Here is a 17,459-nt window from a genome sequence, read left to right as displayed (position 1 = left end):
AATAGAATGGACAGAGTGGTTTGTTATTTTTGTGGGTTTAAAAAAAGAAGGTTGGATGTGAGATGAAAAGATTGACACATCTCATCAAGGCATGCATCAGAATAGTTTGAAATACATAAGAAATGTCATTCCCCTAGTCAATATATATATATATATATATTTATATTTATATATATATATATATATTACAGCATGTACTTCAGCTGACAAGAAGCTCACCAAACAGAAATTTCATATGCCTGGTATTATTATCGTTTCTATTTAAATTGTCCATTTCTTTGCACAGGTTACAGTATCTCAGCCCATAATCTGTAAGAGGCTGCCTCGTGGTCTGATTATAATATAATATCCAATAACAAGATGTTGGATCAGTAAATTCAAGCAGGTGGAAAACTGCCGGTCTCATCTGGAGGGCTGGTGAAGCCGGTACCTTCAGTCCAATCCCATCCACCTCCAGTTGTAGTGGGAAAACAGTTCAGGTGAAGTCCGGATGTGAAGGTAAAGAACCCGGGGCAGGTCAGAAGCAGGCAGGGCCGGCAACAGGAGCTCAGGCAGAGTGTGCACCAAGAAAGCTTTGCAGATTGAATGAATTGAGACGTGGCTATACTTTATCCTGGCTTGGCGATGAGCCACGGCTGGTAGCAGCAGGTGGGAATGACAGAGGAAGTGGTGATCGGAGTGGAGGCAGTGTGAGTGGGATTTTCCACAGCAGGAGAGCAGCAAGGCAGACTGTGACAATTACAATAAACCAATGGTGAGATTACCTCTTTTTGTTTTTTATAACTGGATTTGAAATGTGTTAATTAGTCTCCAGTAAATGCAGCAATTATTTTTAAATTCTATTGTTACAAAAGAGTCACGCTTTCTATCATTAATTCATTCCAGAGACTTGGAAGTTCTTTTTGCACTATTGCTTGTCAAAAATAGTTTTTCAGTATTATAATGCATGTTGGGAAACCTCTGACAAGCCTGTATTTTATTGTATAACATAATTTTACAACCAAATAGTGGAGAAATATATTAAGATATGAATCCATCTTGGAGTGAAGTTGGAGAGCCATTCAATGGTGAGGCCATATTCACTATTTTGAAAATGTGGTCACATAAAGTCAACTGGTGTCATGAAGGAAACCTCCGTCCTGTCCCAAGTCTGGTTTTGTGTTTATCACCTTCCATTTGAGAAAGTTAAAGAGGTTCTGAGAGGAGAAAACCTTCAATATCTGACTGTATAGTGATTCTTAAGCCCCGTTTCCACAGTGCCCCTTGGTACCGGTGCCGGTCAGGTGGGGGTTGACTATCCGTAACCAGACCCGTATCAGTGCCGTGTTTCCATTACACGGGGAACGGTTTTTAATGTAGGCGGGGTTATGAACGGTTGCGAAATCATGCAGGATGTGACGCCATAACGGGAGGACATTTTCAAAAAAGTTTCCTGATTGCTGCAGAAGAACTGATTGGAAATGGCTGCTTGCTGGGAGAACAGCCTTTGTCGCAGACCAATGAGCAGACGGCAGTGTTGAAGCTCCTCCCCCTCATATCCGGCACATTGTGCCTGGTACCCCAAGTGGAGGGGTAGCGAGAAATGGTTACCAATGGTACCGGTTGGTAACGGTTCTGAGTCAGTGGAAACGCACAACAACCGGTTCCGACCTGACCCGTACCGGCACCAAGGGGCACTGTGGAAACGAGGCTTTAGAGACACCATCCAGTGGTTTGTGCCTGCTTCCAATTCATCTACAATAGAAGTGTCAAACTCAGGTAAGTTCAAGGTGAGATGATGACATATTCACCTATAAATGCAACTACCCTTTTCTTTGTTTTGGCTAATAAAAGATACCAGCTCATCCTCAAAATGTTCATTGTACTTTCTACAAAAACTTTAATTCACAAAAAAACTGAAATCCTGCTTGTGGCATGTTTTCACAACATGACACTGCTGGTATGGTTTGATGTTAAGACTATTTCATTATTTCTCGGCGATGGGCCTTAATAAAACAAAGTTTAGCAGTGCGATAACGATGATTCACAATCAAAACATAAAAATAAGTATTTTAGATTACGTTAATGTATTTGTGCCAGGCAGTTCAAGACGAGTGCTCTGTTATAGGATGTGATTCATTTCCGTCGTGCAACACACTAACGTCGTGGCGTACAGTGTGGCGAGCTGTGAACTTATAAGATTGTTACAATCAGTTTGAAGCCGACTTTAATGACAGACCAGTGGAGGCATTTCCACATTATTCTCAACATTGTATTCTGACTTTATTCTCAAAGTGCTTGATGAAAAACTGCAAAAATGTGGTAAATGGAGCGTTATTCAACCTTTTCAATCAATTTGCTTTTATGAAAACTGGATCCACAGAAAAACAAAGACCGTGCCTGAGGTGAGCTGATGGAACTTTTGTTATCACATTTTGTGCAAAAGCAGCTAAACATCTCACACACGTGTGCTTTACACGTTGTCTGTGGTAACACTGATGCTTTTGTTTTTATTGTGCGCATTTGAGACAATCCATTCTCTCCAAATAAAAACCAATGGCACAAGTTAAGACAGTCGCTGCGGTCCATTAATTTCACTGACAGAGCGTTCCCTTTGAACATTATAATTCAATCAAAATCCAATTAAAATCTGGAACACTTCCCCGCCCCTTTGCTTATCCGAGCGCCTCATCCCGGCACCTGTCGGGCGGATGCAGATGCGCTCACGGGCTTCTGAGGGCCACGATTCTGCTCCACAGCTTCTCAGCGGGGACGGCCAGCTTGTCGATATCTGGAGGATTTTTAACGAGCAGGTAGGCGCCTCCCAATACGGCGCCGGCAGCACTCAGCAGCAGGCCGCGGTTTATCACCTGTGAAGAAATGAAAAGGGAACAACACCGTGAGCTGGGATTTCAGATGTGTCGCTTTGTTCCTCACACGTTTACACTACGGCTTGTGAAATAATGCCACGTTTAGGCACTCCGCTTGTTTAAGGCAAGACAAAGCTCCCACACTGTCTGCGAACATGTCTTAGTATGGATCTCATCGTTTATAGGTCATCTCAGAGAGGAAGTCACATGCTGATGGGAAAAATGAAGTTTTTTGTGAAGTTGAAAATGTATCTGTTTTGCGTCACAAGTTGGAAGTTGTTGTAATTACTGAGACAATTATATCCATCCATCCATTTTCTCCCGCTTATCCGTTTCCGGGTCACGGGGGTGACAGTCTGAGCACCGTCACCCAGATCACATAGCAACGATTAAGAACCTTCCTGCAGGTGGTGAGCCCACGGGAAGGTGGCGCCCGGCGTGGGACACGAACCCACGACCCTGAGAGTGTGAGTCTCATGCTCTACACACACATATACAGTATATATGCATATTCCCTTCTTTCTTGAATCTGTTTGCGCATGTAAAATGAAACGTGATTAATACAGATTAAAACGGTATGATATTTAATTGCGAATAATCTAAATTAATCCACAGGAACCCCGTGATTAATCTGATTAGAATTTAATCATTTGACAGCTCTAGTTTTGACATCTCACGTCTGTTCTTGATCTTGTTCTGTGACCTCGTGGTTCATCTTAAAACGCTAACAACTTCCCCTCACTTGACACTTCCCCTGCCTCAGAAGAGCCCAGCTTTTCAGTTTCAGTCTAAACTCAATGTTATCATCTCAGTAGATTTATCCTCTCTCTCTGTACGTCTGGAGCTTCCTCGCTCCCTTAACAGAGGTCAGTTCGCCCTTTGCCCGCTCGTCCCTTCGGGGTTCGAACAATTTACAAATGTGTGAAAATCCCTGCTTATCCATCTGACCAGGCCACATGACAGAGCCGAGGACTGACGGGAAAATCAGAGAACATTTCCTCGATGCAGCGGCGCCGTGTTTGTCTGCGGGAGAGTAAATCAAAATGCTTCCAAAAAGAGGAAGTGTTTACCCGGCGAGAGCCACGTCCCGTCTTTCACGCTCGCTGCTGGTAGTACTGACACTTCAAACAAGTCCCCAATTACAATACTTGTAATGTTCAAAGGCTTGAAAAATCATCCACTAAAATCCTAAAATAAATCGCTCGCAAGAGAAAGAGAGAGAGAGAGAGGGAGGGAGAAAGAAAACAGCATTTGTGTTTTACTTTGTCTTGCCAATGCCAGCGCTCCACAGCTTTATGGTATCTGGTCCTGGTGAAGGTGACCTAGAAATGGTGAAAAAACAAAACATGATATGGATTACAGGGCAGACAAAGTGAGGTGTAATGATTTTCAGGATGCACACTCACCATTGTGTACAGAGGGACTATTGTCTTTGGCATGAGGAAGTGAAGGACATTATCGACGTGCTTTCTGAAGAGGAACCATTTGGAGTTGACGTGCGCTCGCATCTACAAAACAAAACAAACTTCGTGACGTAAACCATCTGTCCTGCATATTTGTGGAGTCGTCAAACGCATCTTTCAGCCACATTAGAGGCACCAAACGGTCTGTTGGCTCTGTTGGCAGTGGCTGCCGCAGCGGACGGAGCTTGGTCCACTTACTGACCGTGACCTTCTATTGAGGGAGTTTAGAAAGCTGTACAGCAGTCAGATGTGGTGGAAAGTGTGAATCTCGGCGGATAATCGGGGTCAGCACACTGACATTACTGCTGTGAATCACATCTCCATACATCTGGTCAAGAAAAGCTAGTTAAAGTAGAAACTTCTAGGACTGGAGTCTGCAACCTTTATGACCAAAAGAGACGTTTTCCTGAATTTCCACCAAATGAAATTGTTCCGGAGCCGCAAACATTAATTATGTGCAGAAAAAAACTATTCTAAAAAAGAAAAATTAATAATAAGAATAAGAATAAGAATAAGAATAAGAATAAGAATAAGAATAAGAATAAGAATAATAATAAGAATAAGAATAAGAATAAGAATAATAAAAGGCTATTCATGCAAAAACTGAGGTTGCATTGATGAAGACACATAGTTGTAATTTAGATATACTTTATAATATCTTTAGTTTTGGAGCCATTTTTAAAGACTTTTTTAATGGATTTCCCTACTTTAGCAATGTTATGGTTATTTTAGCTGATTTATCTATTTAGCTGTTTAGCGCCGTGCATTTCATAAGTGCAGTTTTTGGTACAGTAGCTATCGTTTTCTTTCCCTTCAATTTTCCCCCCTTTTTTCATCTTTTATCAAGTTTTTTTTTCTTTTCCTTCTTTTTTTCTTTTTCCACCTTTTCTTTTTGTTTTTTTTCCTAAAAAAAAAAAGCTGTACAAGCCAGTTTAATCATTTTAGTTTGACAGTTTTTCCTGTATTATTTTATTTTTTGGAGTACCCGCCAAGTGGAGGCAAAAAAATGGATCTCAGTGGTTCCTCACCACTTCACAACCCTCACTGTTGTTTTCCCGCAAATAAAAATGGTCGAACCAGTCGATCGGCTTTTAATCTGCTGCATGAGAGCTAAAGGATTATATGCCATTGATGCATTGCAACCGTTTTATTTATGCTTTCACTTACAGTTTGTCAGATGAAAGAAATCAATGTCTATATATATATATATATCAACCTGCAGCTCTGGAGCCACATGTGGTGCTTTGGACCTTTTGTTGAGGCTCACTGAAGCTTTTGACTAAAGTATACCTAAATAAACATTTTATCTGTCATTTTCAAAATGGCTTTTATTTGGTGCTCTAATCAAACTTTATTAAGAGCTAAAATGGGAAGAAAGAAATTCAGTTATTTTCTGGGTTTTAGCTGTTTTCTATTTTCAGGCTTTTTTTTCTTTCTTTTAAATTCTTTTGATCAATTGCATTTTTTCCCTCGACATTTAACCTTTTCCTGTCCCTTTGAGCCAGCATATCTCTTCGAAAATGGTTTGCAAATTAAACATAACATTTATTTCCACAGATTTATTTTGAAAAGTTGAGAGAGCTGCTACTGAGGATAGAATGTGGCTTCAGAGTCACAAGTTGCAGACTCCCAGTGAATCACTCTGACATGTAGAGAAGAAAATGCCAGAGCTTTCAAAACTGGATCACAGTATGCACATTACAGTGCTTGCTCCTGAAACCTCTCAACAGACTAATGCGACATGGGTTGAACCTCACATACTGGACTTTTTAAATATGACGTGTATTGGACATATTTAAACACATAAGAATTACTTCAACGTAGTTGTACATGGCCAGGTCTGCAATCGCGTGGTCGTCTGGAACTCGCACTCTGGTATATTCGGGCAGAACAGCACCTGAAAAGACACACAAAAGTCAGCATTAACATCTCTCTTGTCGCGTCAGCTTTACCTCTGGGTTTCCTTTGTTCATTTACGAAAGCACTTACTGAAATCCTCGTTGAACTGTTCCAATATTTCATCAAATACAATGCAGTCCTCAAAGCCCTGTCAAGCAAGAATAGATGAATTGTTTTCCATCTCAAAACTTTAGTAAGGAGTACCAACTTTCTACCACCTGCACCAAAATGTTAAGATATGTCGCCATCCAGTGGTGACGGTGATTATTACAGAAGCAATGGAGTGATTTAGGAGGGGGAAAACATCAATAAAAGCCATTAAATGTATGTTTATCATGAACTTAATACCAATTATTTCACCCAAGAAGCTGTTGTATGAGCCACATGAAAGTTCATAGTTCCTATCTGCCACATTGTATTGAGATGTAATTAACAGATGCCGATATTAATATTACTTACCGCGTTCATTCCTTGCCCGTAGAAAGGAACCACTGCGTGGGCCGCGTCGCCCATAAGAACACACTTGTCGCCAATATGATACGGGGAGCATTTCACTGACACCATGGCCTGCGCAGGCAGTCTGAAATAATCTCTTCGGAGAGCATCGCTGCAAAAGGCATAAACAGCAGTGAAACAACTGCAAGCCTCATTTGAGTCATCTAATTTGGCAGGAGCAATTTCATTCGGAATATACAACTGCGAAATAGACTGCCCGCCACATCTGAATACGTTGAAACCAGCCGTGCCTCGTCGGCTCGAGTCAAGTTAAACAGTTACCCGGAGCAATGGAAGCATGCTTACAGCTGTTCGTATCTTAGCACGTTGGAAAAAGTCGCCGTGGCGAGGCCGCGTGAATAAAAGCCTCAGGCGTCGCTCCACCTCATGCCTCTGACCCAATCTCTCAGTCACCCGCAGCATACGGTTCACCTCAAATTATAACGTCCCGTGTCACTATAAGTCTGCAATTTCACACTTCACGGGTCACGGCTGAGAGTGTGGCCTGGGTCGACGAGACGACGGGAAATTAAAGAGTTTTGGAGGCTGGCCTGGAAGGTTGGATGAGGGGATGAAGGCCAGACGAGAGAAACGGAGGGAACAGAAATGAGAATCGGAGGAAGTCACTTACTCCCCAATTAGAGGAATGGTGTCCGGGAAGTACTTCTGGAAAAACTCAATGACTTCCTCTCCGGTGGTGATCTTCTCAAAGTCTCCGAAGGGCATGAAGAGGGTGCAGGTAAAAGTCTTGTCCTGCAGTGGAGGAGAGACGCAGGAACCTGCTGTGACACACTTAATGTCAAATTACGTCTCTGCATTCACAAACACATGACTATTAGGGGCGTTTACCCAACTACGTTTCAAGTGAAAACGCATCGTTTTTACTCTTCCACTGCAACGTGCAAGACCTCAACCTTTATGACCAATAGAGAAATTTTTTGTGATTTTCCCCTAAATCAAATTTAAATGGAGCCACAAAACACATTAACCGTTAAAATGAGGCTGACACAGCTTCTAAAGTCTCATATATACAGTAGTTTTGAATCACGTACAGTACGTTGCCTTTATCAAGATTCAATTACAATTTAGGATGGTAAACATTTTATCACATTTTCAGCTCTTTTTATACCTGATTTAAGCAGTTTCATCCTTTTTTTCGAAGCATTTTTCAGACAATTTGTACATTTGAGCTTTTTAACCATGCTGGCTATTTTTAAGCAGTTGTGCACGTTTCGCCCTTATGTTCAGATCTTTTTTTTTTCTTTCAGTAATTCTAGTAATTTTCTTTTTTTAGGCTATTTTAGCATTCGTCACCATTTATGCATATTTTGTTTTTGCTATTTGCCCCATTTTAGTTGTTTTTAAAATTGTAGTTTCACTCCTGTAATGATTTGATGGCATACAAGTATTTTATTTCTTTTTTTTTTTTTTGTACTTTGTCATTTATAATAAGATAATAACTGGTCTTGGTTGTAACAAATAATGGTATTGAAGTATCTTTTCTTTAGAAGATGTTACTCTGAACACTCAATATGTATCGGCAGTAAGCTCATCGCACCTTTTCAAAAATGGTCACCAGCTCGAGGGCAAACGGTCAAACTAATGTGAACCAAGTGTTAAATTATTAATGCTGCATGACAGCACATTGAGCAGTGGAGGGAAAACAACAGTGGATTCCTGGAAGCTGGCCATTCTGAATGAAGAGGGGGGTAAACAGATTGAGGTTCAACTCAGGATCACTATTGGACATTTACTTAAAGCCCTACAATTCCATACTATTCCGTGGAGACAGACAGACAAGTTTCGACACGATTCTATGCCAGTCTAACCTCATCCTTTATGATTGCAATGAAATGTACCTCCCTCCCGAAAATATCGTCAATGGATTTAGACGTCAAAATTGGCAGTAATACAAGGAAAATCCCACCTTAATGGTTTCAAAGAGTAATTCACTCTACATAAACCGTCTTCTGCTATTCCCAATAGAATTGCTTCATTCATCATTATATTAAATGGTGTGTTTTTTGAGTTTTAAGGGAGTAGAAATCCTCCCTCTTTGTTGACTCCTCGATCCGCGGTGATGGATGAAGGTGCACTGAGGCGGTTGGGTGAGCCATTAGCTGCCCGTCTGAGCAGCATCACAAAAACCCTCCCTCAGGACCTTTTAGCACCGTCCTCGTTACCATGGCATCCACCGCAGGAAGGATACCCTTCACATGTTTGTTTTCTTTTCTTTCTTTTTTTTTTTAGATCTAATGTGCTCCTGGGAACTAGGGCAGTGAGTGACAACGCAGATGCACTCCAGTGTCAGCTCCTTTCACCTGTTCTCACTGAGGAGGGCAGAAAAACAATAATGAAACACTGTTGTGCTGACTCAGCCGTGTGGAAGCAAAAAAATCTTTGTGGGATTAAGAGGGACAGCAGGGACGGAGCAAAGTGACACAATAAAAGGCAACGGCAGGTAAGAAGGAGGCCGCCGGGAGTGTAAGGAAGGCACGACATGCACTCCCAGACATTTTCTGTTGCGTAAGCCTCGAATGGCGGTCAAGTGTGCCTAATTAAGTGGATGAGGACACCTCAGAGGTCAATCATGCCGGGATGTCTCCCGACGTGATTAAGATCAAGTCTCTCCGTCACAACTTGCATTGTGTCGTATGCTTTCTCTCAAACACACCGATCCCTATAATGTCTCAGATCGCCAGATAGGAGGAAAGAGAAGAGCGTTCCGGCTGACCAGGTTCGGCAGGGCGATCATCATGAACGTGTTTCGGGGCCAGATGTGCAGGTAATTGGGCTTCATAGCAAACTGCGAATGACAAAATAAATAAATAAATAAATAGCAGGAAAACTGATCCTATGAGGAGGGGGACGCCATTGCCTCGGTGAGGACTGACCTCTCCGTCGACGGGGGGCATGGTGAGCTCCATGTAGCCGTGAGGGATGTACGTCTGGCTGTAGTTGAAGCGGCTGCGACGCAGGAACTGCTTCCGGATGGCCGAGAAGGCTCCGTCGCAGCCGACGATCAGGTCGGCTTCAATCTGCCCATCGGACCCATCGGATCTGAGGAGCAGAGTGGCAGCGGCAAAAACAAGTCATCTATCGGAATACAAAACGCGCAACTCAAAACTTCATTCAACATTCAGGTTGGAGGCCATTTAACTAAAGAATCCCACACAGTTCGCATAATCTAATTGGCAGCGGTAAAATTTCTGCTCTTCATTAAGCTTCCAGGAATTAATGTCCCAGTTGCTGAAACGCCTGTCGCCTGCAGGCCGACACTCCAGGTTTAAAAGAATTATTTTTAGGTGTGTAGACGGAGGAAACACGCTCCAGGTCTGATTCAGAGTGGAAGCTTCATACCGCCACTTTCTGTTCTCATACTTTATATTTTCCTTTGAAAGAGTTCACTTAAACTGTGTTTCTGGCTCTCCTTTTACAATTATTCTGTATGAATGTAGAGGAAACAATATGTGTGTGTATATATATATATATATATATATATATATATATATATATATATATATAGTGTCTGATAATTGATTCATCTTGGTGAATCACTGAGGTCCCAGATGACGGACTCTTGCTACATCTGCTGCTTGATTAAAAAGCTGCAGTAAACAGCAGGAGTGAATATTCCCAACATGACTGGAAGCAGTCTGACGTGTTGCCGTCACACCTCCACGACTCGCATATGATGCGACAATAACGACCGGTGTGGACTCAGGTGCATCTGTCAGAATAAATGTTCACAGTATTTCCCCGAGCAAACCATCTTCTGATTTAATGATCCTTGCAGGATACATGATGACATGTAATGTTGCAACATAACAAACCGTGAGTAATGAGAGAGACATTTCGCAATCTTTTCCATTACATGTGATCCACTGAGAATAAGTTTCTCTCTTTCTGGCTGTGCTTACATACGTTTTTTATTTAGTAGTGAACACATTCACAGTACAGCCAGAGGCCTTAGTTGGGTGGAGTTTTCGTGTTTTCCCTAAAGACGTTTGACATTTTTCCCCAAGATTCTGACTTCCTATTTAAAGAAATTCAAGCAGGTTGTGAACTTTAATTTGCACAAAGAAGTAGAGCTTCATGGTTCCTCACTCACACTGCCAGCAGTTTATTTTTCTAATATTTTGTCTCAAACTAAAGGAACAGGTGGATTTTATATGGCCCATGTCCTGTGTCCAAAAATGTTATGTGTACCATCACAAACAAAATTGGTAGATGCAACATTCAATTCCTTGATTTAACTCATCTTGGCAGTATGATTGTGAAGCATTATGTAGTATTTTGTTATGTGTGAGATGGTAAGTTTTACTTTCTGCTTCTTATTCAGTTCTGCGTCAAGACGGAGACACTCAGCTCACATATAACTAGATTGTAATCCCACTATCAGATATTCAAAGGTTTATCTTGTTTATAAGAAAGTAATTGGGTTGTTTAGTTCTCAGCTACTTGCATCAAAACTGGCCTATATAGTCCCATATAAAGTTCCTCTGCACATGACTAACCAGCCTCATTTGCATTACCTCAAATTGCCGAGACATTATTGGAACTTTTTACCTCACGACCACTAGTTTAACAAAAGATGGATTTGCACATGTCATAGAAAACATGAGTGAGACAGCTTCTTGAATTTTGAGTTTGGACGGCTCCTGTTTTTGTATCTCATCTTAATGTTTTGGCCAATGGGATAAGAGACGGGGCCTACAGCGATGACATATGATAGTTACATTTTTGTGAGTGAGAGTGTTCGTCATTACACTGAACCACTGCAGGACCAACCATTTCAAAGAGTAAGTCATTGTTCTTTACTGGTTACTTCCTCTCTTCTTCCTTGAACTGAGGCCACATGATTACTTTTGCTTGGGTTTACTTCATTAGAGTGGCCAAACAGTACCGACTCAATAACCCACACTTATTTATGAAGCCACACTACTAATCCTATTGTATACAATTCCAAGCACCCATCACTGGATTACAAAGCAGGTCTCTGATGTCATTGTCACATATATAGGTAAGTAGATTTACAATTGACATTGACTGATTTCATTACGCCTCCAGGATAATGACAGAAATATGTAAATGACCCCCCGTGCACAAGCAAATCTGACAGTGTGTGGTCTCCTCGTGACGGCTTCCCGAGGAAAGGCAATTGCTTCTTGTTGTCTGCGTGCGCTTGCATCATGCGATGTTGATTGTGTCTCATTTCCTCTTTGGCATATTATTTCATTTCCACTAATGAAGTTGATTATTGTATCAGTATGGAGCTGGCTGGAAGAGGAGCAGAGGTCATGAGCAGCTATTTTATGCTGATCGCTATCGGGACATTTCCTGGCAAGTATCGGAGAACACCAGCTATCATCAGGATCTCCGGAGAGAGCTGCAGGTGGACGGAGAGTCGAGGATGTGCAGCGGGGATGTTTGGAGCGCTCATGTAAAGCTTCATTTTGGTGAAGTGCATTGAAGCGTGGCAAAAAGCTGCAGGAATTAATTGTAATCCACATTTTCAGATAAGCCCGTAAAATAAATAAATGGAAATGATTACACGGACTTCAAATGTCTTCCTTTTTTCTTTTTTTTTCTTTTTTATGTCACATTTTCGATAAGGCTGAATTTAATTGAAGGACTCCGAGTCGAAATAGAACAGCGTTTGTGCTCCAGCATACAGTGTTAATTTACTAGTGAAGGGACGGGGACGGGGACGGGGATGGGGATGGGGATGGGGACGGGGACGGGGACGGGGACGGGGACGGGGACGGGGACTGGAGGTCACTAATCCACGCAGCTAAAAAAGACCCGAAGGTGTTCCTGTGTTAATTGGGTTGTAAACTGTGCGTCACATTTACCTCAAGAGCAGCCAATTACAAAGCAACTGGAAAGTCACACAAGGGGGGAAGGGGGGGGCTTCAAAGAGCACGTTTTTAATGCTGTCCGAGACCTCACGTGGTTAACATGTCCAAGGCCGCGCTCCTTCACATGATCAATAAAGCCGGAGTTAATACACAGATGAGCCCATACCGCCTCTTGGCTCACTCTCCTTGTCACTGGGGGCTGCATTCACAACATCAGTAACTATTTACCTGACAAAGGTCATTAGCCCCGTTTCCGCGTTCCAGTCCTTCAGTTTGTGTTCGAAGTTCAGCTTTGTGTTTGGATACGTCTCTGCCTCTACAGGACAACAACGTTACAGAACGAAAGAACGTAAACATCACATGTGCGCTTGACACGACATAGTTTCCTGTGGCTGAGAAATAGCCCGTTAAAGTGTAAAGGAAACTTTCACAACTCTGATAAAAATGGACAGAGGAAGAAGAGCATCGGCGAAAAAAGTCAATCAACCAATTAGGGGAGAATGGCCGAATGCTGATCAGCATGCATCACATGAAAAGCAACAGTCCGTCTGTGTGTCAGATTTTTGTGAAAAACCAATGTTTAGGCTGTCACACTCTCTAAAATCTCTTTATCTCCATGTTCGCTCCAGGAGCCTGGATCGGCCCTGATAAGAGCGACAGCTTCACTGTCGGCCGCTTTCATGCACAATCTAATTAAAAGCAGAGCCACGCTGACGTGCTTTATCTCCAAACATACACAGAGGCGCTTCATTAAATATTCTGCAAAATCCTTTTAGCTAAAAGACAAACACGTCCCTCTGACGTCACCTGACGCATGGAAGCAGTTTAGAAAGCTGTCATGAAGTTCGTCCACGGGGAGTGACTGAAGCTGTGAGGCTCAACTCAAAGAAAACAGAACAGCTTCTCTGGAGGAAGAGCCTGACGGTCAAATTTCAGCTTTGTGTAATAAGAAAACGGTACAAATGCTCTTAATCAAAGTCTTGCTTGGTATTTGCTAAAATGCTGTACTATAACATTTTTTTCTCACTTCAATCATGCATAGCGAAAACAGCACAGCTTGGCCTGAACCAGTTTCATGCAACTCATCTAAGTTATTGCACAAAACTGTCAGCTTCAGCTCTTGTTCATATGTTAAAAAAAACAAAAAACAATCAAAACTAAAACTGTTTTCAGTTGCTCAAATGTTCAAACGCAATCCATAATAATTACAGTGACTTCTCGATACTCTGACAAATCCATCCAGGTTCAAATGGTTCAAACTCTTTTCTTTTATCAATGAAAAAGCAATTATTGTGAGTGCCGCCGCATAATGCAAGTGGAAACAAATGCTGTCCAATGCAATAGACCATGTAATGAAAGGCCACAAGCAGGAATGTTTCAAGTTGTTTAGTTTTCTAAACGTAAACAAGCTAGAAGTAAGCAACACGTCATGTAATGAGACACAACATAATGTGATGTGAAAGAAAGCAAAGTGACAGGAAGCATGACAAATCATGACAAATCATGACTAATCATGACGTGAACAGCATGATCAAATTTGACGTGATTGAATCATGACGTGACAAAACTTGAGACATGATGTGACCAAGTTCAAACATGACATGACAGAGCATGACGTGACAAAACAGGAAGTGACATGACACAACATATGGCAAATCATTCCGTGGTATAACATAACATGACACTACAGTGGGCTGCATATAATTCGAAACCAAATAGTAAGTGTTTGTAGTTTTCCCTCAGTCACACTGCCTGTTTTGCCATTAAGAGAGAGGATATTCATTCATATACGTTTAGGAATCATGAGAAATCCTCCCATTGTGATGATCTGGTATCACTCGTGTTGTTTTGTGACTTTTGTGTCCAAAACATGTCTAGAGTGCTGCTCCACCCCGACACAATAGAAATCAAAACATTTCATTCTATTAAGTTTTAAGATAACAGAAGTGGATTTGCTACATTGTGGCACATAATGTAAAATTTATAACTATTTGTACATGTTAACAAGAAATTCTGCCAGAAATTTAACCTTTAATAACCATTTGAGGCTATTTAAAAGTCTGCACTGTACATTTCAGTGGACAACTTTTCATTGGAGTGTTAAACTGCCTTGTTGTGTTGACTGTGCCACATTTCCGACAACAATGTTTGTCAGCGTCTAGGCTTCAGGGCCATGTTCTTATTAAATTACACCGTCACGGTTCTCACCTGATAGCAGCTCCTTGTTCAGATTGGCTCGGTCCACGGACAGAATGTACTGCAAGGGACAACAGTCTGCCTTTTAGTGCTACATCCTCTCAAACTGCTTTTAAAATGAGAGCAGGAAGCCGCTGGGGTTTCCCTCGTCTACCTGGATTCATGGCTTCACGTTTGTCGACTGCGTTTCTGGTCGTTTTTGTTTTGTTTCATCATGAGATGGAAAATTGTATGAGTGTCCAGCCTAACTGTGCAGCTTTTAAAAGCTTAAACCTATATAAGGTGGGTGGACTGACATGTTTTACAGGGCACAATGATTCCTGCAGTCGCCACTTTGCCTGTCCTTGAAGTGCAGCGACCTGCATTCAGCCACGTGCTTGTGAATACATTGAAGGTTGAGCAAACTGCAAGTTGAATATTTAATCTGAATCTGGACACACAAAGTAACCATTTTTCAACCAATGAACATGTGTAAGTAGAGCACGGTCAGTTTAAGAGACCTCTAACATGAGGAGTTGGTGTGGAGACAACGTATTAACATATTAAAACAGACGTTGTAAAGATAGATTTACCTGTCCTTTCGTTCCATAAGGTATTGGGGATTGCTTCCCACTCAGAGAATGAATCATTCTTGCATGCATGGGAATACCCTGAGAGACAATCTGCATAAAAAAAAAAAAAAAAAAGATTACTATGAGAACACAACATCTTAAATCAGACATATATTGCCATGTAGGATAAATAATTCTGTATGAACTTCATGTTTAAGGTACCAAATCAAGCAACTCATCAAGCAAGAGACAAACATCTCTCGCCCTGTGCAGTGACTCGTTGTATGACCTTGAAGGCTTTCACATGAAAGCCTGGATAAGCAGGTCTTATTTTGTCATGCTGACAAGTCATGCAAGTGTATAAAATGAGAGGCTGATGCAGGGTCCTCAGGCGTGGATAACAATCTCAGTGCAACACATGCAGACCAGCTAAAAGACCGCTGACCATTCACGCAAGAATAAAACATTTGGAAGGGAGTGCACCATATTCACTTTTTTTTTTAATTTATTGGAGAAATACACAAAATGCCTACTTCGACTTCGGCCCACAATCCCTTTACCACGGTGTTAGTCACAGAGGATAGGTGTGATTGAAACTTACCTTCTCCTCCATTCCCACATGTTTCAGAGCTTGCCGGCCTCGGTGAGACAGTGCCAGGTTGATGCTTCTCCCCCTCACTATTTTCGCCTGACGGATGTCTGTCCAAAAGAGATTCAATCAGGTTTGTTTTTCTTTTCACTTATGTGATTTTACTTTTGTGGTTAGAAGAAGTTCTCAAAGCTACCTTCTCGAGTTTCAAAGACCTCCACATTGAATCCTCTTTTGGCAAAGAAGCAGGCATTCAGCGACCCCACCTCAACAGGAGAAGAGACACAAAACCGCTGTGCTTGGTACATTTAAATCATAGTATCAGTAAACAGGATATGGTCAACACGGGCATTTCAAAACACACATTTACAACCTTTTATAAAACATTCCTATGCACTCTTAACTGTGAAAATGTCTCCTTTTTCCTGCTTTTTGATACTGACCCTTTTTAAAGAGGCAAGCATCCATAGAAAAAAAGTACATTTGCAGTGAGGAGATCAAAACACCAGAGAGAATATAAAATTCAGTTTCATTTTCTTTTCTTACCAGACCTCCGCCCACTACAGCCACAACTTTCCTCTTGGTGTGCGCGCCACTTGATTCGTCCATCATGCTCTGGGTTCAGCGGTGGTCTGACCCCTTTCACTGTGTGATTCAGAAGAATTCACCGGACTCCAGAGTTAAGGTTTAAAGGAGGAGGAGCAACGTGAAAACCACTTACACGACGCTTTCAAAATCAGTTCTCCTTTCAGAACAAACACAAGCCCGGTGATAACAGAGTGCTGCCCTGGCAGTGTGATAACCTGCTCTGATATCTACAGACTGAAACATACATTCATGTGTGTCTGAGCTGAATCATTTCAATGGATTGAATTGTTTTATGTTGGATCAAGGTCTTTACTTCACCACACAGTCACTGCAGTACACACAGCATACCACTTGTTAAACTTTTAGAAAGTTTGGTCAGTTTTATGAACAGTTAATTTATACTCAGATCATCACAACCGTGCTACTGTTCAGAGGTCACCTGAATCTGACCCTGGACAGTAGATCATTGATTAGGACGCAGTCACTTCCCAAACACAACTGAGGAATACAATTTATACGTAAAGAGTTATGTCGCCATCTAGTGGCTATTTTATGACAGCACACTCTGATACACATAAAACTGAAGAATTTTGTTGGCGCATTAAATCACATTATCATTGTACAAAAGGGACATGTTCAAATAATTAAGGAAAAATAAGAAAATTAGTTGATCTCAATATATTTTTACACATCCCTCTTTTTAGGAGTAGAATGAAAACAGGTTTCTTGAAAACAGCGTTTGTTTCCTCTTGTTAGAATAGAAATACTTTACTAATACCAGAGGGGAAATCGGTTTGCAGACAATGTTGATTTTCCTCAGACGTTCAATCCAACTTCTACACCACTTAACCAAACTCAGGGTCACCGAGGCTGTGGCAAGTCCCAGCGGTGTACCGGGGAAGGCCCCACGTACAGAACGTTTAGTCACCAGTAAGCCCACAACTTTTTTGATTTAAAGGGACAGGGGC

General features: G+C 41.6%; 1 protein-coding gene across 2 annotated transcripts; it reads right to left on the bottom strand.

Moving 5' to 3' along the window:
* Nucleotides 1–1,857: 1,857 nt before the first annotated feature.
* Nucleotides 1,858–17,404, bottom strand: kmo (kynurenine 3-monooxygenase). 2 transcript variants are annotated; one of them, XM_080482201.1, is made up of 16 exons: nucleotides 17,270–17,404; nucleotides 16,450–16,548; nucleotides 16,100–16,169; nucleotides 15,916–16,013; nucleotides 15,336–15,425; nucleotides 14,776–14,824; nucleotides 12,796–12,883; nucleotides 9,601–9,766; nucleotides 9,441–9,512; nucleotides 7,338–7,459; nucleotides 6,671–6,818; nucleotides 6,302–6,359; nucleotides 6,127–6,209; nucleotides 4,256–4,357; nucleotides 4,112–4,171; nucleotides 1,858–2,849 (listed from the first exon to the last, which is right to left on the bottom strand). In XM_080482201.1, exons 2-16 carry the CDS (start codon nucleotides 16,513–16,515, stop codon nucleotides 2,703–2,705), a joined length of 1,419 nt encoding a protein of 472 aa, XP_080338327.1. In that variant the 5' UTR covers nucleotides 16,516–16,548; nucleotides 17,270–17,404; the 3' UTR covers nucleotides 1,858–2,702. The 2 variants fall into 2 exon arrangements, 1 of the variants encoding a protein (XP_080338327.1); XR_013936081.1 differs by lacking the exon at nucleotides 17,270–17,404 and having other exon boundaries at nucleotides 2,191–2,849; nucleotides 6,143–6,209; nucleotides 16,450–16,564.
* Between the last annotated feature and the right edge of the window lie 55 nt (nucleotides 17,405–17,459).

Source organism: Lipophrys pholis (assembly GCF_963383615.2).
Source record: "Lipophrys pholis genome assembly, chromosome: 15".
Lineage (NCBI taxonomy): Eukaryota > Metazoa > Chordata > Actinopteri > Blenniiformes > Blenniidae > Lipophrys > Lipophrys pholis.
This window is presented reverse-complemented; position numbering and strand designations above follow the sequence as displayed.